The sequence below is a fragment of the Tachysurus vachellii genome, chromosome 1 (genome assembly GCF_030014155.1).
Source record: "Tachysurus vachellii isolate PV-2020 chromosome 1, HZAU_Pvac_v1, whole genome shotgun sequence".
Classification (NCBI taxonomy): Eukaryota; Metazoa; Chordata; class Actinopteri; order Siluriformes; family Bagridae; genus Tachysurus; species Tachysurus vachellii.
The window spans coordinates 30,337,262-30,359,707 of NC_083460.1; the positions used below are offsets into that span (position 1 = coordinate 30,337,262).

The window sequence follows — 22,446 nt, forward strand, 5'->3', positions numbered from 1 at the left end:
TCTCTCTGTCCCTCTTTCTCTGTCTCTCTCTCTCTCTCTCTCTCTTGCGCTCTCTCTCTTTCTTCTCTCTCTCACCCTCTCATGGGAATACGTACGTCCAGAAACATTTCCCAAGTCCAGAAGTCTCAAACTGCAAATTAGAGAAACTTCTGCAATTAAAAAAAAAAAAAAAAAACAGAAAAATGTCAGAGAACATAAGCATGTATAGTACTGTATAGTAAAAAATAATTCATTCTGATCCTCTATTTTGAATAGTGTAAGTATTGGATTATTCCTATCCATCCTTGTCCTTAAGGAAACATCCCCTAAGGATATTTTGACACAAATATCTCAATGAATAGCCCAAATTCAGCTAAAAGACAAAATTCAAGGTTACCAAGAACTGAAGAGTTGGACAGGTTATGAAAAGACCATTGTCCACAATCTGGCTAACCCAGGGTTCTTCCTAAATGCCCTGCCCCCTCTTGTCTGTTTGCTTTCCATGCCATCCTCACTCATCCTGAGTTTCATGTGTGGCTTTGACAGCCCTAAGTTCTTAATTGTTCCCATTGTACGTAGAATAGTGTATTTCCTGTCTTTTTTTTTTGTTGTTGTTTTGTAAGTAAACCCTTGTTTTATATCCATGGCCAGTTGAGTTAAAATCAGCTACCGATGTTGTTTTTGCAAAAACGATGCAAAAAAAATGCGTTTCGGCTTCTGGTCTTGACTGCAATGTGACAACGCTCCTGTTACATTCAGTCCGACTGGCCAGAGACAAAAACGAAACTTTGTCAGCATTGAAGTGGGTTTCCCTCCCCCTCTCTCCTCGCTCTCCTTCCTCTTCTTTCTCTTCTCTGTTCTCTTGTGCGCGTTCTCTATCTCTTCTGCCTTTCTGTTCTTCTTCTCCTCTTCCTCCTCCTCAGTCGTCTTTGTCTGGGCATGCTAGCAACCTTTGAGTTACATTACTCTATGCATTTTTATCCCAGATCTCTATTTGGTTTGTTTTTTTCCACTTTACTGTTGAGTTCTTCTCTTTCCCCTTTTCCTGCATGATGTCTGTGAAAATGATAGCTGCATCTATCAATGGAACCGTGTCAAATCTCAAAGAGGCTTTGTCCAGTTGATCTACCCTTGATCACAAAAATCTGATTAAGGTTTCTCATCTTTACTCCCTAGTTAATGGACTAGTTTACACATACATGAAGTCACATGTGTGTATTTTTTCAAGTATCTTTCTTTTTTTTTGGCCTTTTTGATCCAGTTTCTATCCAGTAGGAGACTCTTCCATGAGCCACTTCCTGCTCAGCCGCACATGATGTAGAGCACTGAAAGTCTTTCAGCACTCTACCATTTTTTCATACTCATTTCCGACTCATAGTACTTCACTTTGCTTGTAGTTTAAACACAGAGGTTCAGGTTAAAAGATGAGAAATTAATAATAGATTTTTGTGTAATTAATTGTGTTGTGATGGGTCAAATATTAGTCAATGGAACCTTGTTGCCATGAATTTGTTGCTTTAATGTCAATCTATATTGTTGGTGAAGCAGTTTTGTTAGTTTAGTTACATTATCCTTATTTTGAGTTACACAATTTTAGAGTTTGTTCTCTCTTTCTTATGATTTACCGTCCTCTCTTTAGACAACGTCTGTGTTCTAAAGAAGGACTCATTTTCATCGCCCTGTCTTGTCACCTCTCTTTCTTTCTTTCTCTCTGTCTGTCTTTTTCTTGTTTTCCATCCTTCTCTGGGTGTTTGCAGTCCGGCGTGTGCCCCCTCGTTTCTCCATCCTGCCCACCAATCACGAGATCATGCCAGGCGGCAGCATCAACATCACCTGCGTGGCAGTGGGTTCGCCCATGCCTTATGTCAAGTGGATGCTTAACTCAGAGGACTTGACACCGGAGGATGACATGCCAGTCGGACGAAACGTTCTGGAACTGAACAGCGTGCATGAGTCAGCCAACTACACCTGCGTGGCCATGAGCAGTCTGGGCATCATCGAGGCTGTATCTCAAGTCATTGTTAAATGTAAGAGGGGACATGCTTAAATACTTAAAAGAAAGAAAATATATTTCTTTTACAATAGGCATAACCTATGCCATTCTAACGTTGTGTAACTTCGATGACTTATGTCAGTTGTGTACTCATTACTATTTTTCCAGGAATTCTTTAGATTTTTAGATCACTTGGGATTTGTGTAATCATTTTTTTGCATAAATTGCCTGTTGGTAAATTTTTTATGTTGGTTTTAATTTTTATGTACCTTCTGGCAGCCCTGCCCAAGCCTCCAGGTACACCAGTTGTTACTGAAACTACAGCCACCAGCATCACCATTACATGGGACAGTGGCAACCCTGAGCCTGTTTCCTATTACGTTATTCAGTATCGTGCCAAAATCCCAGACAGCAAGTTCGAGACCATGGACTCCATCACCACCACTCGCTATAGTATCGGTGGACTCTCGCCTAACACTGAGTATGAGATCCGGGTCTCAGCCGTGAACACCATCGGCCAGGGTCCAGCCAGTGAGCCAGTGGAAGCCAGAACAGGGGAGCAGGCTCCTGCCAGTCCTCCACGGAACATCCAGGCCAGGATCATTTCCCACAGCACTGTGATGGTGCGCTGGGAAGAGCCAGAGGAGCCCAATGGCCAAATCAAAGGCTATCGTGTTTATTACACCATGGACCCTTCTCAGCCAATGAGCATGTGGCAGATCCACAATGTGCAAGACAGCATGATTACGACCATTCAGAACCTTGTAGCCTCCGAGACCTACACGATCCGTGTGCTGGCTTTTACTTCAGTAGGCGACGGACCATTTTCAGATTCTATTCATGTCAAAGTGCTTCAAGGAGGTCTGTTGAGTACTCAGATTCTTGTTTTTTAATGATAGCTTAAAGTTTGATTTATAAGCTTTATTTTTATGAAGCATGAGTGTTCTGCACATGCTGCTGTGTTGTTGTATGGCCTTTGTATCATGCTGTCACTCTGAATTGTCTCTTAGTTCCTGGACAGCCATCCAAGTTTCAGATTGGCGAGGTGTCGGACACCAGCATCGAGCTGACCTGGGAGCCAGCATTCGACAAAGAGGGGATCATTAGCTATGAGCTTCGTTATAAAGAAGGAAGTCAAGGGAGCCAGGTGCATTAGATTGTAGCATTTATATCAAATATGTAAGGAACAATGCACTGGGAAATGTGCTGTTGTAGGAAAATGATGAACAACTTGGTGGTGTGACATGGCCTGAGTTACAGTCATCACCCCGAAACGTATTATTTTCTAATAACAGCACAACACAGCGTTTTATTCCTCTTGTACCACTTAGACCCCTTACATATTCCTCTTTTTGTCCATTATATCTTATGAAACTGAGCAAAACAAGTTTATGTTATTACTTACATAAAATTTGTTCATGTGACATAACCGTCTCTGTGTAAGTAGTTACGATAAACCAATAGCGCATTAGGACGAGTGCATTAATGTGTTTTGCAGCTTCTATCAGGACTGCTGTTATGAATAGAAACAAAAACTTTCTAACAAACCAGAATTGAGAATTCAGCAGTGCTGTGGAATAACCTTTTTGCTTAAAACTCATAGTGTCTTATTTTTATCCTTGTATTAATTCCAACATTGTGTTCATACTGACAACTGAAAAAATGTGACAGGAGAGCTGTTCATTTTCTATGTAAGTTTCAGACCTGGAGGTCTGATTGACCGCATTATTGCACACATTTCCTCAGTTTAATGTTAATCAGTAATCTTGTGAAATACATGTAAAAATGAAAAAAAAAAAAAAAAAACTACATTCTCACTAGCAAGCAACAGAGTGTAACTATTTTCTCTATGTGTACATGACACAGGGGCACAATTTCAGCAACAAGTGGCATGTGAATTGAGATTTTCTCAATTCTATGCAAATTAGGTATGACACGGTACAGTGACAAATCCAAACAACTGCCTCATTCTATCTACAATTAGTTCCCATTTTTCTGTTTGACATGCAATAATGAAAGAAAAAACATGTTTTTTCATTTTACTATGGCATATGTACTTGTGCACAGGGAGATTATGAAGAAAAATAACATAACCGTGAGTGCACATGGTTTGTGCTTGCTTAGTTAATCTGTCAACAAAGTTTTTACAAAGCCTAGCATGCAAGACATAAATCAAACTTAAGTACATATTAAACAGAAATGGTGTGTAATAATTATATATTGGGTAGTAGGCTTTGCAGTTTGTCTACTGCCCTGACCACACCCACAAGCAGTAGTAGTACACACTTGCGGCAAACTATATACCACTCACTAGAGTGACCGTTGTGTAACTGTTACTTATTAGTGTGAATGCAGATTTATGGACAAAGCCCACTAAACATTGGACAAAGTTCTATATAACACATGATTCAATTTCACATTTCATTTACTCTTCCCCAATAAATAGGTAACAAAATCATTCAGCCCGACCTCGTCCTATGTGGTGGAGGGTCTGCGACCGAACACAGAGTATTTCTTTACCCTGGCGGCTGTTTCCAACAAAGGCATTGGTGCCTTCACCAACGAAATCTCTCAGAAGACGTCCCAAGCCAGTATGTACAGCTTTTATTTTCTTGCTACCTTTGCCCGTATGTTGTTTTGACTGTGAAATATTTTTGGCCATGATAATTCCAAACATTATATGTGACCAGACAAAACAACTCTGTGTGCAAACAGGGTGTGTATCCCTCTCTAAAGTCCCCAAATCCAGGGCATTGTAAATGTTGAGTAACTGTGTTTTAGCGTAAGCGTGTAGTGTGTGAGTGTGTGTGAGTCTCCTGTATGACCACCTGAAGTGGCAGTGATTTAGGGACATGCTTTGCCTAGCTCTTTAAATATGTAAGAGGTATTATTCTATCCTGATGATGGGTCTTCATTGGCTCACAGAAAGAATCGCTCAGGTTTCTGCTACAGTACTGCGTGTGTTTACATGTTTGATGCTTTGGAATAACAGTATGTCTAATGCATTGTAATTAAATGTTTTCCACACAACATTGATTGTTTAATGAGAATGTAATTACTAATTATTTTTTCCCCAATAATAACAAGTTGACTTTTGATGCCTTTCTTTTCAGTCTTTTCAATAGGCTTGTGCAATATTAATTTTTATTTAAAACAAACCTTGATTTAATGGTATAATCGTCCAGGACTGATTTACTATAAGACTCAAACAAATAAATCTGAAAAATACATGTAGCGGCACTGAGCATCGTTCATTTTCCATGTATACTACATGGATGTGACCGCTGCAGCACATTGCTGTAGTTCAGCCATTAATGGCTGACATGCTGGGTGTGTGACCTAGGGTTTATGAATCATTGCCAAAGGGCAAAGCGTCTTATAATATACATCAGAAACCTTTTAGCATTTTGGGTGATTCCACAGAGTTATCTTTCATGATGTTCTGTTATCAATTTGGAACTTCATTCAGACAATGTAGTCGACCATTTTCATCGATTTAAATCCAGAGAATTGGCAATTTAAAGCATGACACTTGATTTTTTTCCCAATTATAGTCCACCACTGATGGTTTTGTAACAAGGTGATTGAAAAAAAATTTAAATAGCAATTTAATAATAAATGCAAAGTTAACAAGAAAAATTTTAATTGAGAGAAATATCTTGTGCCATTTAGACCATTTGAAAAGAGTAAATACAAGAGTTGGATAAATTGTACAATTAGTAATATAATATTTAATTGAAGTAAATGAAACTGGATTTTGAGGAAGAGGACGATCCTCTAGGAACTATCAATAAGTTATATTGCACAAACCTAGTTTTTATATATTTTTCTAAGCAACATGTAGGTGGAGACTCATGAACTAGAGGACAATTATTAGAACTGATTATTTAGTTTAATGGATTATTGTGCCTTCTTGCGAGGGTGGTGCCGCCGGCTGTTCCTGCACAGTCCCTTCCTGTTTTTCTCTGCTGCTGTTTATATTTTTCAGTTTTCCTAAATGTGAAACCAAAAAATCAATATGGTCACCTGTTTTCTTCCCCCCATCTTTTCATTCACCAACAGCTTTTCTCGCTTGCAACCAAAATGCACAAAATGTCATTGACTCCAGTGTGTGCCATGGCTTTCCGCTGTGTCTGCTCCCTCTTGCTGAGTCGGACTGAAGGCCTCGCTGTTGGCGGCCACCGAAGCCCTGCTGCTAGGCGGCGTGTATGTCAGGAAGACCAGTGAATTATTCAAAACCCCCAGCTAAAAATACACACCCAACTCCTGACTTCATGATTTGGAGTAGTGATCAACTATTTAGTTTTTGTTACACATCTTTAGTATGGTCCAAGACAGTCTCTTTATGGTGTTTCGATGCCTATGGTTTCAGAGTTGTCAGACTGAATTAGCCAAAATTTAAAACAAAAATGATTTTAGCAAAAGAAAGCCATGGCAGCAGGAGCCATCAGTGTTTAAAACATCTTCTGTTTCCACTAGTGGAATGTGTGTGGTGAAGCAAAAAGCCTCAGCAGATACACACACAAGCTTGAAAGTTAGAGAACACAGGCAGCATGCAGCATTCCTCGCTTGCCTGACGGTGGTACTGTAGGGATGCTGTTAACACTTCCCATTCCTGAGCCCTGGCCTAGCCTGTCCAGGCTTGACTAACCTGTGTATGTCCACCTTCCCCATGTCAATATGTGTCTGTGCTTTGGTGGGTTTTTTGTTAGATTTTTGTTTGTCTGTTTGTTTTTGTTTTTATGTGGTCCTAATATATCTTCACAACATGTGTGTGTGATATATGTGTGTAAATTTATATGTTTCATATATTTGTTTCCCGTTAAAATGAAACCAAAGCTTCCATTTGTATGGCTCAGTGTCATTTGGGTTTCTTTATTTTTTTTCAGAGTCAGTTAAAGAGACTTTGGAGAAATTTTAGTTTGCTTTTTTCCCTTTTTCTTCTTTTTTTGTTGTTGTTGTTCCAGTGTATGATTTTTTTATGAGACACATATGGTTCACTTCACAAGAGAAGACAGCTTTCAGTGAGTTCCCTTACCCACAACTGGGTTTTCTTTTCCCTTTTTGCCACAACAGTCAGCAACTTCAGCCCCATCCAACTCAACTCAACTCTGTCCCAGCAGCACATCATGTAGCATTCTCAAAAAAAAAAATCCATTAAACTAAAGATGAGAGTAAGTATCCCTGGGGGACAGTTTTAGCCTTCTGCTTGGGACTGTGGCGCTATGGAGGCCTCCATTCTGGCCTATGACGCCTTTCACGGCCTTTGCAAATGGACGATATGGCTCTCAGAGAGCTTTCACTCAAGCAGAAAAACAAAATAAAAAGATGTCGTCACTGTGTGAGAGGTCAGGAAGGTGACAGTCAGTCCTGTACAAAACAGCATCCAAAACACACAAAAACAAATCATTCTAGTGTGAGTTTCTCAGAGGTAAGTGCTCGCTGTTTGGAAAAAGTCCACTCTGTCGCTGCGCTTCATGTCCTTGTCAATGTTAACATATTACTAGCCTAAAACTAGCTCATTTATTGTAGAATCCAGTGATCGATGGCACAATTTTGCATCTCTCAGTTTCAGAATTTTGACCATGGTTGTATTTTTGTTGCATCTTCTGCATACAAAATGTGTCACCAGGAGGGTATTATGCCAGTGTACAAACCTTCAAATTATTCTTCAGAGACTGTTGCATGAGGCATCTGGAGATGCTTACAGTTTCTTTGTCCTTTTAAGCTGCTTCAGTTTTGTCTGTCTCAAGTCTAAACAGTCCCTGTAGGACCGCATAGCTTGTTTATTGTCTGATAGATGACCCGCACTTCTGTAGTTGGACATGTGACCTGTCTTCCATAAATCACTAGGTTAAAAGCTCGATAGCAAGAAACGCATGCCTGAGGGAAATCACTTGTCCCTACACATGCTTCCGGTTGTCCACGTGTCACACGCATGGATGGCGCTCCTACTGCTCTACCATTTTTCTCACAATGGTTCCGATTACAATTTAGATGGAACAGGCTAGTCCTGACAGAGGTTGCCTGCAGTCCTGTGTGCAGCTTGTGACAAAGCTTTCCTGCTTTGCCGCTAATGGAGTGAAGAACCACAGGAATAAGGAGAGGTTGTCTTTCTTGGGCGCAGCCTTGCTTAACGCAAAAAAACTATCGGCTGTGGCTGCTGAGAGATAACCCAGAGAGATAGAAGAGTCATCTTTTATCTTTCTCATCCTTTATGTCGTTCTCTCCGTCTGCTAGATATAGTTCCAATTACCTTGGTGCAGCCCTGCAGCCGCTATCATTAAACACACAATGCATCAGAACACTTACCTCACCCATCGCCATAATGAGACGACGCCTTGATTACTAGTACATGCTCAAGACAAAATGGCCATTGAGGTTAAAGCTTAGTATTCATGCAATGCTCATTTCAAGACAAAGCGGCAGCGTGGATTTCTTCCGAATCACGAGGAAGCAGGGTAAATCTTGTATATTGTGTATCTTTTTCCTCTGTGGTGCAGTGTACAGTTTAAAGACTATCAAGTTGGAGTACAGTTGTATGCTGTTGTGAGTCTGCAGTAACGAAGCAAAGCCCCCACTGACAGGCAAAGAGTACTTTTTCACCCCCATACATCCCCCAAACCAAATTATTTAACACTTATCACCAGAATAGTCTGGGTCTATTGTTATTCAGACACACCTTAAAGACAGGGGGATGTGAAGGCATAGCTGGGGGTCAGAGAGATAGACACTTCTGAGCCGGTCAGAAGGGCATCCAGAACGTTGGCCTTCAGGAAGAATGTTCAGATCGTGGCATTCACTTCAGACGTGCTGATGGAGGGTCCACATACTGAGATCCAGAGACCCTGCTCCTTATAACCACCCTGACACCTCTGCATTTGCAGGGATAGATACAGATAATTGAATTAAATACATGAATCCTAGTTCATTTCATTTCAATTCCATCAGCTACAGGCTATCGTGCATGGTTCAATCACTCAAATCATAAAAGCAGATCTTTCATATTTATTCAAACAAACAGTTCAGCTTCCCACTTCCAACTTAATTGCAGAAGTTTTGCAAATGTACTGGAATAATTCAATTAGCCCGTCTATTTGACACAATCTATTAAATAACAGATGAACAAATGTTTTTATTAATAAAAAAAGACTAAAATTAATACCCTGAATCCTGCAAAAATACATAAATTTAGCGGCGATTATGTAATAGGATAAGAATTATAAGAATAATGTTTTAGTTGCATGAATTGCATGTGGGTTCAGGAGTTAAATAAACCATGGATGAGGAAACGTGGGACTCCAGTCATACTGTATGAGAAAGTGAATAATGATCTCATTTCTGTCACCAATAGGCACAAAGATTATTTAGTTTCAGTATCTACAAAGCGACTAAAAGTATAATGGGATCATGTGTCACATATTTCTTGCAGTACAAGAAACAATGCAGCTGCACAGGGTTAACTAATTTGAGGTAAATAGCCACATAGTAAATAGCATACAGCATTAAAAGAAGTGCAATAAATAACATCGAAAAAACAACCTTAAATTCACTTTTAACACAGCTTTGTCTGTGTGAACTTATCCATGAACACATACAGTAGCGAATAACAATGTAGGGAAAAAAAGATTTTAACCTTGACATTTAGATCAGCGAGAAACGCGATTCTTTCTGTCAGATGGTGGGGTTTGAAGGATAGAGATATAGATGAGGGTGGGACTAGAAAAACAAAAAGCCAGGGCCCCTCTTGCTCTCTGTCTCTCAGCTATGTGGATCTTCAACCTAGTATAAGCAGTGTAGAGTACTGTACAGTCCTAGCTAAAGCACTGGGACAATTCTCCTCCTCTGAGCACCACAGATCAATCCAAAGCCCAAATCTTTACATCTAAAGTCTGGACATGCCTCAAATATATCATAAATCAATCCGGCTGCGGTCTCCTGTACAATGATCCGCCATTTGGCTGAGAGGATTTGTAAAGAAGGGGAGAGTTGATACCTGCCAGCTCAGGGAATATTGCTTCCTTGTAGTTGGGTGCTTGTGGTAAGAAAGTCTTTTTTTAAAAAAGTGTGTTTGATGGAATCCAGGTACGTATGATGTAAAGGAAAACAACGTTGCTGATTTATTTATTTATTTATTTATTTATTTTTGATGGTCTTGTTTTTCAGTTTGAAGCCCAGCAGCTTTCCATGTATCTTATGAGTTAACATTATGGATCGTAGTATTTTTATTTTTATTTTCAGTCATTTATTTTGCAGAGGAATTCATTTTCCTAACCCCCTAGTCATATTTGAATTAATTTAATCTTTTTTTTTTTCAGAAGGTGTCTGTTTTAAATTCATATCATGCTGTTTCTTGATTTCTGCAAAATGACCATATCATTTGTTTGTCTTTTGATTTGAACATCATCTTTCACAAACGGAAATAACTGTCACTTCGATAATAAGCGGTTTTTTTTTGTTGTTGTTGTTGTTTTTTTTTTTTTTTATCAAGCCAAGAAATTTTGGCAGAAACACCAGAACTTAGCCTTAGCAAATTAACAGCCACTGGAGGTGGGCTGATGAGGTTAGAGCCCAATATCTCTGGTCTCTCAGAGATCACAGGCTGTGTGACTTAATAAGATTACCACAGAGTTATCATATCGATTCAGATCCTCATACACAGACTTTGCAATATAAACCACAAACAGCACATGTTCCTTCAGACACTGATAAACAAGGACGTAATTTTCCTTAGGGCTTGATAAGATCTCGCCTTGTATTAAGTGATCACAGTCTACTATAAAAGGTAACCACTAGGGATGCATCAATACCAATATTGGTATCAGATACCCGTTCTATTTACTCGGACTCATCAAAATGAAGGCTTAGTTTCAGCTCAGTATATTGTCCACGATCAACCATATTTTCAACGTATTTTACTGACAGAAAAACAGGAAAAAGTTACACTCACCATGTTGCATAAGTGTGCGAACCCTCTTATAATTGGGAAGGTAGCTGTGTTCAGAATGAACCACATCACTCTTAATCTCATGTTCAAATAATCATACAGTAATGATCACACAGCTGCCATCAGTTCTTTTACTATTGATTGAATTAGAATTGAAAGATCGGCTGTTTCTGTAGCATTGTCTTTACATCTTGTTTGTTTTATTTGACCACTGAAGAAGAGCCTACAAAGCAAGCATGCTATCTTGCTTGTTGAAATTTCAGGAGACTATTATTACAAAAGAAAATTTTAAAAATGTTAGATGTACAATATAGCACAGTAAAGGACATCATCATCAACAAAAAGGAAATACAGCATCACCAAGAGCTGGACATCTCTCCAAAATGTATAAAAAGATAGAAACTGACCAGGGAGGGTACCATGAGACCTTCAGCAACATTAAAGGAGCTGCAGGAATATCTGACAAGTACTGATTACTCTCTGGCTAGACAGAAGCACTTTAACATTAAAAACATCAAAGCTCAACTAAATCACCATAAACCATGTGGCAAAATGTGTTATGCTCTGATGAGACCAATTCCAAAAGCTATAATAATTGCATAATTCCAAAAGATAGGTTTGATGCAAAAATGCACATCATACCCACAGTGCAGCATGGTGGTGGTGGCATCATGCTTAGGACTGCCAGATCTTGGACTTTTCAAGCTGGAGGGAATGGGTTTTAATGCAAAACCTTCCGGTGTCTCCTAGTAAACTAAAGATGAAAAGGAATGTCACCTTTCAGCACCACAATTACACAAAGTATACATCCAAATCGACAAAGGAATGGCTTGGCCAAAAGACCATCACTTTTTTGGGACATACTCTGTGGGATGACCTGCAGCAGACTGTGAACAGGAGGTGCTCTTACAATCTGATGGATCTAAAATGTTTCTGCAAGAAATGCTGGTAGACTGAGAGGTCTAATACAATCAAAAGGTGCTGGTATTCAATAAAGTATTAGTTTAGGGGTGTGCACACTAATGCAACAGATTTTAATTTTGTCTTTCCTATATTTCCCTAAAAAATATTTTTTAATTCTATTTTAAAATTGTATTCTATCAGTGTCGGCTTTACCCATTACGCAGCACCTCATTTGTGAGGTGGTAAACATTTCTGGTCGAATTTTAGCCCGGTGGTCTAGTCAACCTTTTAAAACATGCCCGGTTTCATCTTTCATTATTATGCATGTCATGTTACATTCCTCTTCTGTTCCCATTTGCATTTGCCCTTTGAATCAGTTGATTCTTCTTCTTTTTTTTGCCTTATGTTTGGTACTGTCGTGGCTTGTTTTTTCAGTTTGGTTTGTTCCCTTTTATCATTTTCTTTTTCTCTTTCCCATCTTTTCGTTTTTTTTCCCCTCCCTCCCTCCTTACCCTCCCCTCCCCGCCTGCGCAGAGCCATCCGCCCCCCCTCAGGAGGTTAAATGCTCCAGCCCTAGCTCCACATCTCTGCTGGTAAGTTGGCGCCCCCCGCATTCAGAGAGCCAGAATGGCCTGCTGGTCGGGTACATAGTGCGCTATGCAGTGGCGGGGGGCGGAGCTGGGCTCGGGGTCGGAGCTGAGACCATGGAAGAGCTGCAGGCACCAGCCACTTCCACCGAGATAACGCTGCAGCGACTGGAGAAGTGGATGTCATACCGTGTGAGCGTGGCTGCAGCCACCGCTGTGGGTCCGGGTCCAGAGAGTGCCACACTGATGTGCCGCACTGACGAGGACGGTACGAACCACACACCATCATTACCTAACTTTTATGCTGGGTTGTTAATTTATAGAAACGGGTGGTTCTATAATATCAAATAGGCACCCCGCCCTGGCATTTATGTAATTGAATGGTATACAGTAGCCTTATCTAGTTTGTGCTTACAGTAATAAAGTCTAATTAGAGGCAGTTTGAATTCCCTGAAAACTACAACAGGCTGTAACAGCTCTTCTCAAGTCAGTTAGTGGAACAATGGGTTCCAAGCAAAAACACTGCTTTTACCCACTCTCCTTTTATTTCTCCCTATTTCTTGGAGTCACCGAAGCAGACTGCCAACTTATGAGCTCTGAAATGATCTTCAGCCAGCTGCCAGTTGTAAGAAATTGTGCCTGACATCCCTGGCGACAGCAGTGCTCCAGGCTGAGTGACAGCTGGAGTTCAGGGGACAAGCTGCTAATCGATACACAATGCCCAGCAGTCACCCACCCCCAACCACCCCAACAGCCACCCCCTGCCTGGAGCACACATGCACATGCTCAGTGATGGATATGGAAGTGTGTGTGTTAGAGAGTCTGAACTGGGGTTTGCAGCATGGATACAGGAACTGAGGCAGGCCAGATAGGGAACACTGGGCCCCCTAGAGTTCATTTATTTTTATGTTTAAGCATCAAGGAGTGAGACACTTTAAAGAATAAATACATGCATTTTAAGCAATCTGCTACATACTGGGGTAGAAAACATGGCAGAACAATCATATCACATTAAATATATTTTAAAAAGGGGAAAACAGCTGGTGAAAATTCAGTTTTGAAATTGAATCAGTTATATTTCACTGCGAGTAACAGAAGAATTATATTGTGTTTTGTTACATCATAATATGAATATTATACTAATATAATTTCACCATTACCACACATATACCACCATCTTACCCTCCTCCATGTCCCCCAAAGTAAATACAAAATGCGTGTTTTATCGACAGTGTCGAGAACCTTTCCGCTCTTGAGAACGATGCACAATAAAGGAACCATTTAAACGGCAAGGCTTCATATAAACAGATTTTTCATTAGCTTTCGGATCCGAGGCTGCGGGGCGACAGGAGGCAGACAGTAGATTGTTCAGCAGGGAGCAGAGAACAGCGATAAAGCAGGAGCAGCTTGAGTATGAGTAAAGGCAAGAGATTTGATTTCAAAGTCCCTTAAGTCCGTAAGTGCATTTGAGACTTGTATCACCTAATCGGATGGAAGTTGCGCTGAAGGCAGCAGGAACGCATTTCAGCAAGACAGCGGTGTCAGTAGCCTGTAGCTAGATGACTCCATCATAATAACAGCAGTCAGTAAAAAAACAATAGCATACAGTATAGAATTGATCTGTTTTGTCTGTGCCTTGAGGCACTTCTCTGCCTTTGTCTTTTTGTTTGCTAAGGGATTGTGCTGCTATGGTGCACATAACAATATGCATAACAGTTAACAGGATTAACTCACATAGAAACAGGATTTTAAAGGATTCTAACTCATATCAAACTTGGATTGTAATCAGGAGACTAAATCAAATTAGACCAAGATTTAAACTCAGACAAAGCTAAGATCCTTACTCCAACTCAAATCCAAGATTTTAACTCAAATATAACAAAGGTTCTTTCTCAAACCCAGGATTGTAACTCAGATTTAACCAGGATTCTAATTTAAATGTAAACAGTATACAGACTCAATTAAAACAGAATTCTAAGTGAAATAAAACTGATATTTAACTCAATAAAACCAGGATTCTAACTCCGTCTGATTTTCCCATAGTTCCCAGTGCACCTCCTCGGCGGGTGGAGGTGGAGGTGATTAACTCCACTGCACTAAAGGTGATGTGGCGCTCGTTGTTGCCCGGGCGACAACACGGCCAGATCCGTGGTTACCAGGTTCACTATGTGCGGGTAGAGAACGGCGAAGCACGTGGGCTCCCGCTCATCAAGGATGTAATGTTGGCTGATGCCCAGGTACACACTCCTCACACACTCTTCACACTGCTCAAACACTCCACCCACTTCTCACATTCCTCACACACTCCTTGCACACACCTTCTTTTAAAATGCTTCACTCAATTTGAGTTAAAGTGAATCAACTCTTAAAACTCATCTAAAAGATATGAAAACATACATGACAGACAAGCTCAGCAGTACAATAACATGCAGGATAGCTTAAAAGTGTATAAAGTGTGTGACAGAAAACAGGTATGTGTGAATGCAGCCGTTCAACTAAAAACATGCATTTCTCAAAATGTTACAAAGCCAAAACCTCTGGTGTTTTACATTTGTTTAGTTTTGTACTGTTAATTACAAATAAGAACAAAAGCATGTTCCAGTTGTATCTTCCATCCAGAAGTTGAACCACTTTCTTTCTTAGACGTTTGCTGTCACTTCACCAGCAACAGGCTCCATAAATATGGTGGGAGAATTTTATTGTACATTTGTAATGTTAATGACAAAAAGCTCCATTTCTGACTGTTACAAACTGCCGACACTGGAGACTCCTTCCCTAAATGTTGCAATAAATCTCCTCGGAAAAAATGTAAGATTTGTATTTGATAAATAGGTTCTGTTTATTATTTACTATTTATTAGCTGTTTATGCTTTGATTATGTAAATTATCTGCCTAAGAGCTGTTGCTATACAAACAATAGCATACTAGAATTTGAATTAGAGCACTGCTGTTCTAAAGTGTCCTTTAAGTGACTGCCGATTCCACAAACTAAAAAAGTGACTCGCAGACACCAAGAACATCTTAGCTAATCAAAAAAAAAGAGAGAATTTTAATTTTTGGTCAAACTATTCCTGAAGAATTTCTCTGGGATGCCCACTCACATAGTCTTCACTAAACCCCAAAGCAGCATTGAGAAAGTTCTCTCCAACATCCAGGCATGTGTTAATGGAATTGAACATCCGTAAGTGACTATAAATTAATGCACGCTTTATGGCTAATGCAAATCTGTAGTAGACTCACAGATGGGAAAAATCCAGTTGATGGACATACACACAGAATGGACATGCAGAGTGCAGAATCCTTGAACAGAGCAAATTATTGGCTGCTCTTATCTGTTAACTTTCCCCCTCTCTCCCTTTACATCACGACCTACTTTTCAAGCGTGTTTCGGAGTGCTCTCCACTTCAGTGCCACCCTCTTCCTCTCTGTTCATGCCTCTCTCTCTCTCTCTCTCTCTCTCTCGCTCTCTCTCTCTATCTCTCTCACTCACTTTCTCTGTATGTCTCCTTTTCTCTTTCTGAAATTGCTTTCCCATGCTCTCTGCTCTGGGTGGGGGGAATCAGTGGGAAACGGACGATACAGCTGAATACGTGAGTAAAGAAAGAGAAGCAGAGCATTCTGCGTGGTCGTGGAGCTCATGGTATTGCATCAGTCCCTACCGAGGGTCACTCTCAGCTGAGATGGAATTTGATTCGGATTTGATCTGAGAGTGGTGTGTCAAGCAGCGGTGTCAGTCAGAACACTCCACTGATGATGCACAGAGGGGGTGATGCAACATCAAGAGCTCATTAATGTCTGTGTTTGTGCGTGTGTGTGTGTGCGCGTGTGTGTGTGTTGTTTTGCAGTGCAGCTCTGAAGTGTGTGAATATGAATATTGTGTCACACTGAGCTCAGGAGATATAAACAATAATCTCTTGACCCACTAGAAGTGTTTTTTTTTTGTTTTTTGTTTGTGTGTTTTTTTGTGCTTTTGGATGCAGCAGTAACTCAACACTCACACATTTGCATGATTTACATCTGTTGTTTGTTCTGGCCTGTAGTTGGACCCACTCTTGGCCATCTTTCTGTTTTCCCCACATGTGCCCAGAGTTCATTTCTGCCTCTCTCCTCATCTGTGTTGTAAGGACACAGAATTCTATAGCCATTATATAGATTATGGACCCTGATGAAAGGAAGTGTGCATTGCTCAGTGCTCGCAGACCAGAAGTGCCCTCACACATAAACCTTTCTTTGCACGCTCGCTTCTCTGTTCCATGCTCAAACATGTCACACCAAAGCAAATCATGATACTTTGCACCTTTCTGTTCACCAAGTCACCCATGCAAGTCCAATTCTGTTGATTTTCTGCCTCTAAAGCTACAGAGAAAGGAAACAACCTTCTCATTACTAGAGTTCAAAGTGTTTATTTATTCTGATTTATACTTATTTTTACTTACTTATCAAAGTATTGTTACTTTGTGTGAGAACCAAAGGCACTCAGGTCAGCAGGTTTTCTGTAAAGCATGAAAGCAGGCTTACAGTAATCAAAGAATATAAAGAAGAAGAGAATTATAAAAAAAAAAATAATAATAATAATTAAATGAGAGAAAAACTAATCTGGAAAAAAAGATTTTTTTTGTGGGGGGGGGTTTGACTTGGGTCTAAGTGACACCCCCATGAAAATAACTAGCTACTCAAAGCTTGTGTGCCAGATTAGCAGCTGATCAGCAATAATTCATTACTCAGCCCAGGCATGTGCTCAGGTTCCTCCGGCATTAATTCTCCTCTGCTGATTTTCTAGAAAGTTCACGAGACAGAGACAGCCTAGGAACTTTACTTACAGTATCTGTTTTTCTGAGGGACTTGCCAAAGCATAGCCAGTGTTTGGAATTTATTCCCCCATTCCACATCACTGTCACTTCCCAAGTGATGCAGGGATTTTAATTATGTTCTGCAAAAACTAACAAGAAAATGTACGCAGATGTCAGAGTGGGTGAAATGAAAGCTGTGGCAGTGCATACGGTCTTCCCCTCAGACGTGTAGCTGTTTTTTTTGTTTGTTTGTTTTGTTTTTGTTTTTGTTTTTTTAATGACTTACATCCAAAGCACCTACACTCCATTTCTCCTATTTTTTCATGTGTTTGCTGCAGGAGATGGTGATCGGGGGCCTGCAGCCAGACACCACCTACTCCATCACTGTGGCAGCCTACACCATCAAAGGCGATGGAGCACGAAGCAAACCCAAACTGGTGGTGACCAAGGGAGCAGGTGAGTGCTAATGCAGTCATCATCATCACACACGCACACGCACACATACACACAAAAGAGAGAGAGCTCCTCACACTGCCTGCTGCCACCTCCAGCAGCCAAATGAACCCTGGGGAAAACCAAGAGACACGAACAGAATACATAAGGTCCTGGAGCATGGAGAGACAGCAGTAATAACACGAGTTGTGTGATCTAGGTATTATCTGTGCTGTGTGAGCTGCTGATTACACCTGTGAGATTTTCTTATTACAGATAACGGAAGGGGGCAAAAAGAAAGTGCAATATAGGTTATTGCAGTTGGTTGTTGGTGGGTAATTTGGAGGTGCTTCAGACTACAGCTGTATTTTAAGGTTTTAGAGATGTGGAGTCAGGGCTGGGATAAAGTCAGGACCAGCATGGATCCGATAATCTCGATCCTGAAACAGATGTGTGGCTGATTAGTAGCTGAATAACAAACCGCATCACCAGAGATAAGAGGCTCTGTGCAGTTCTGTTTTAGTGAGAAGAGTATCTCTTCTTTTGAGAGGATACAGTGTGCATCTCAATATATGATGCATGAAGGACAAAGAGGCCACGCCTCCATCACTGGTACAAAGAGGCACAGGTGACACACCGTTTTTTCACTCTAAGCACAGAGGCCATGACTTCTTTTGCACTCAGACAGACATCCACATACTGACAGGACAGAAATGCATACGACCACGCCTTCATTTCATTAGTACTGATAGCCACAGATACATACAGAGGCCACATCAGACTGTCAAACACAGAGGCAACACTTCTTTAGAATTGTTAGGCATGGAGGCCATACCTTCTTTTCAGCAGGGTTGACAGAGGCCAGGTCTCCTTTACTACAACTGACAGCAATAGAGGCAACGTCTCGTACAGAGTCCACACCCTTGTTTTAAATATAAACAGGTGCCACACCTCCTTCACATCTGTGGTATTATAAACATATATGGTAGTGTGCTGATTGGAGCCTGTTAATCTGTGCACTGTTTGTGCGTTTAGAGCTGAGAGCAGGAGGTCAGGGCAGCAGTGCCGGTTGCAGGTCAGAGGTGACTCTCGAACACACAGCAATGGCATGTTTTTGTTGCTAGTGAGACTCTTAGCTCTGCTGTGATACGTCTAGCGCGTGACAGGTACGCATATCGCAAGTGTCCGTGTGTGACAGCTCCACCGCAGCTGCCCATCAGACTCATCACACACACATAAACTCAGACTGATATGCCTCAGCCACACACAGGATCTCAAAAAGCACCACTCGTCTTCCCCATCCCCCCTTCTTTTCTCATTTCTGAGAGTGTGGAGAAAGAGCTTAAACAAAATAAATAAATATATGAAGCGAAAAAGAGTTGAAGCGGAAAACGGACTTAAGCCCTTCTTGGGTAAAGAGCATCACGGTCTTTCATGTGACAGCAGGGCAGGGCGGCTCGGCCAATGGGAGCTCAGAGGAGGCACTCCAGGCACTTTCATGCTTCATATTGAGGGTATTGTGCTGTCAGACAACTTAAGCCTGCGTCTCGGTTTTTAAATGCTCATGGACTCTCCACGGCCTCCACCTTTAGCCTCCCGTCTGCCAATCAGAGATAGACTTCAGTGCTTCAGATGCATGCTAATCATCCATCTGGGGGCCGAGCTGGGCCCATTGAACAGCGCTCCCTCAGATTTACACTAAAATGGATTAGTCTAAGGGTCAGAGACAAAAAAAGTATTTGCTGTGTGTCAGAACATATAAGATTTAATGCTAAAACAGTACATGACTTTTATTGACTCTAACATATAAAAGATTTAAAAATCATAAACATTAAACTTTAATATTATTTTAAGAGCAATTCAAATACTTCTTATTATATAAAATAAAAATAACAAACTTGTGACTATAACTCGTTTTTCTCATGTTCAAATGTTACAATGGGGTTTTTATCCATTTATATTGGTTCATTTCAATCAGCTCATATTTTTGACTTGCTCTTGTATAAAGCCGTGAAACTCCTTCATATTTCATTTTAAAATGTTCACTGCTTTTTTCACTGTCTTCTCTTTTGAATCATATATGATGTAATAAATGAATCGAGCTGAGAAAACTGATTAGAAAATTGAGAAAACTGAGCTGTCTGAGTTTAATTTGTTTTTCTGCACTGTATTTGTCATGTCCCTGATCAATCCTGATCATGTCACACATGGTACCTTCTTGTTGTTTTTTTTTAAAGTGGATCGTGAAGTCACTGAGGAGCTTTTTCAATATAAAGATTAGAGTAGTTTACAACACCTTCATCTCCACAGCAAATGTCCCTGTATTGATCTTTTTGATGCTGCATGTTGTCCAAGAGGAATGTCATGACTGTGATTGATGTAGAAGCTGTTATTGATCTGAAAGCATCTGGTTGTTGACTTGAGCGCCGTCTAATACTAAAAACGGCATTTACTGTATGAATTTATTTATCAGAGATTCCGATACGACCGGAAATGAAGGTCAAGGATCTAAGAATAGAATCCATCCCAAGACGCAAATATGTTTCTTTTCGAATGTTTGTTTTAATAGATAAGAGCAAGAGCATTTCAGCAAACTATTTTCCAGCGCAGTTTAACGTCACATCAGTGAGAAATTGATAACATAAAGGGTGATGCAAGACGCTGGTGCAAACTCTGGACTTGAAGTTTCAGAATGCAGTGTATATTTACTGCACTTTTCAGACACCGTTATCCAGAGCACCTTTCATTTACTGAGCATTTGAGAGTTAAGGACCTTGCTCAGGGGCCCACAATGGCAGCGTGGTGGTCCCGGGATTTGTTTTTCTGATCAGTAGTCCAACACACTAGCTACTGAGCTACCACAACATAGTCAAGACTCAACTCATCCACTGACGATGACTTTCATTACAAAGATTCAATTGCAGGTGGTTCATCATAGACTTTTCCATCAAGAAAAGCAGTGTCCATAGTTTTCACTGTTTTTAAAATGTGATTAAATGGAAATGTTTGCCCACAGCATGTATCTGGAATTAATACAGTACAGGAAGAAACTGACACGACAACTTCTGAAGCCCAGCATAACTCACTGTGAAGCTTAGAATTAATTCCTCCATCATCAAAGGGCTTTTTTTTTCTCCTTTCCCGATCGCTCGTCTGTCCTCCTCCCGGCTCCACTGGAAATGAGAAGGGCAGTTAGAGAGCTGGAAATTAGAGCGCAAGAGAGAGAGAGGAAATGAAAGTGAAACCCAATCCGTCCTCAATCAGTGGCTGTGTGTCAACAGCAGCCATTAATGCAGGCTGTGATGGGAAACGTGCCTGGGGCCATGGAGTAAGGGATTGAGAGAGGTGTGCGTTGGCCAGCACACTGGGCTGAAGTGGAGTCGGCATTTACCGCCTCAATCACGGAGAGACACTGACCCCCGCCATCTTCGTCTTGCACCATATTGCACCATGTCCCTCATCACCTTCATCCCTCCCTTTCCCTCTCCCTTCTGAGCCTCTTCAGTTCCTCTCCCTCATCCTTCTGTTGGAACAATTTAACTCAGTGGATTAAGTCTTTATTTAAATGCTTGTTTTCTTTTATCCTGTTTGTAATATTTTTGAATGTTTCATACTCATTTAAAGTTGCTCTGTTAATGATTACAGATTGTTGTAATGTGCAGTTAGGAGCATGACAAAAGTGTAAGTACTCAGAAGTTTTTATTTTAAAGACAATACAAACAATCAAACTAATCACTGTCCATCGTGGGGATCAAAGCATCATGAAAACTAGGAAGGAGAACTGGAAAATAAATCACAAGGAATAACAAAGATTTGAACTACAAAATTCATGACTAGACTTTGCAACAAGAACAGAAACAACAGGGCATAAATAACCAAACATGTTCGGAACTAGACAAAGAAAAGTACACAATCAAATAACACACCAATAATGTGGCAGGTGCAGAGACAGGACTAGAACAGAAACAAAAGCACATGACAAAATATAAACTGGAGCACATGGAGCATAAAGACCAGCATACAGAAGAAGACTTTAAATGTTATTTACTTCTAAACATTAATTACTATTTTGAACCTTTCCGAAGTACCATTTACTCAGAAGGGTTTTTTTACAGCAAAAAATGAACATAGACATTTTTCTTGATGGACAATACAGATCAATACAGCATTTAAAAATTAAGATCATATTGTAGCATCAATTTGAATCAATCACAACATAACATGACACGGTAGAATTGCAGTCTCTCAGCGCCATGATCTCCGATTTGACCTTGTTTTCCTGTGTCCATGTGGGTTTCCATTGTTTCTCAAAATGGTGCTACTGGGTTTGAAAGTGTGTGTGCATGGTGCACTGCAGTGGACTAGCATCCCATCCACCTTAAACCCAGTGCTATGAATGAATGAATAAATGAATGAATGAAAAAATTTATATGGTGTCTGTCAGTTCACCTCTTAACCTGTGCAAGTTTGTGAACCTCTGCTATGGGAAACAGTCAGAGCCAGTGTGTGGACACTCTTTATCGATTTATCGGTCTGTTTGTGTTTATGCATTAAAGACTAGTGGATTTTGTTTTAATCATGTATAAAAAAATGTTTTTGTGTTCAGCACTACTAGCACTCGCATATACTCATCTTGTTTTACCAACTTGTCAATCAAAGCACTGTGACTTATAGAGCTATTAGTCTGGAAATCTAAAGGCACATCTCATTAAAGCCCTTTGTCATACTCACTCCATCACCCTGTCGTGTTAATTATTGTTATACAGAGGGACAAATGTGTGTAATTGCTAATTATTATTGCTATTCATGCTGTTA

General features: G+C 40.4%; 1 protein-coding gene across 11 annotated transcripts in view; it reads left to right on the top strand.

Moving 5' to 3' along the window:
- The window catches only part of ptprsa (protein tyrosine phosphatase receptor type Sa), a 218,031-nt gene that overhangs the window by 153,160 nt on the left and 42,425 nt on the right, over window positions 1-22,446 (top strand). For 6 of the 11 annotated variants that reach the window (XM_060882282.1, XM_060882275.1, XM_060882309.1 and 3 more), the window contains 8 exons: window positions 1,737-2,006; window positions 2,252-2,833; window positions 2,983-3,119; window positions 4,419-4,563; window positions 12,357-12,677; window positions 14,453-14,646; window positions 15,973-15,999; window positions 17,538-17,655. In XM_060882282.1, the coding sequence (XP_060738265.1) occupies window positions 1,737-2,006; window positions 2,252-2,833; window positions 2,983-3,119; window positions 4,419-4,563; window positions 12,357-12,677; window positions 14,453-14,646; window positions 15,973-15,999; window positions 17,538-17,655 (1,794 nt within the window). The remainder of the gene's footprint in view (window positions 1-1,736; window positions 2,007-2,251; window positions 2,834-2,982; window positions 3,120-4,418; window positions 4,564-12,356; window positions 12,678-14,452; window positions 14,647-15,972; window positions 16,000-17,537; window positions 17,656-22,446) is intronic. The other 5 variants (XM_060882349.1, XM_060882357.1, XM_060882365.1 and 2 more) reach the window with 2 other exon arrangements.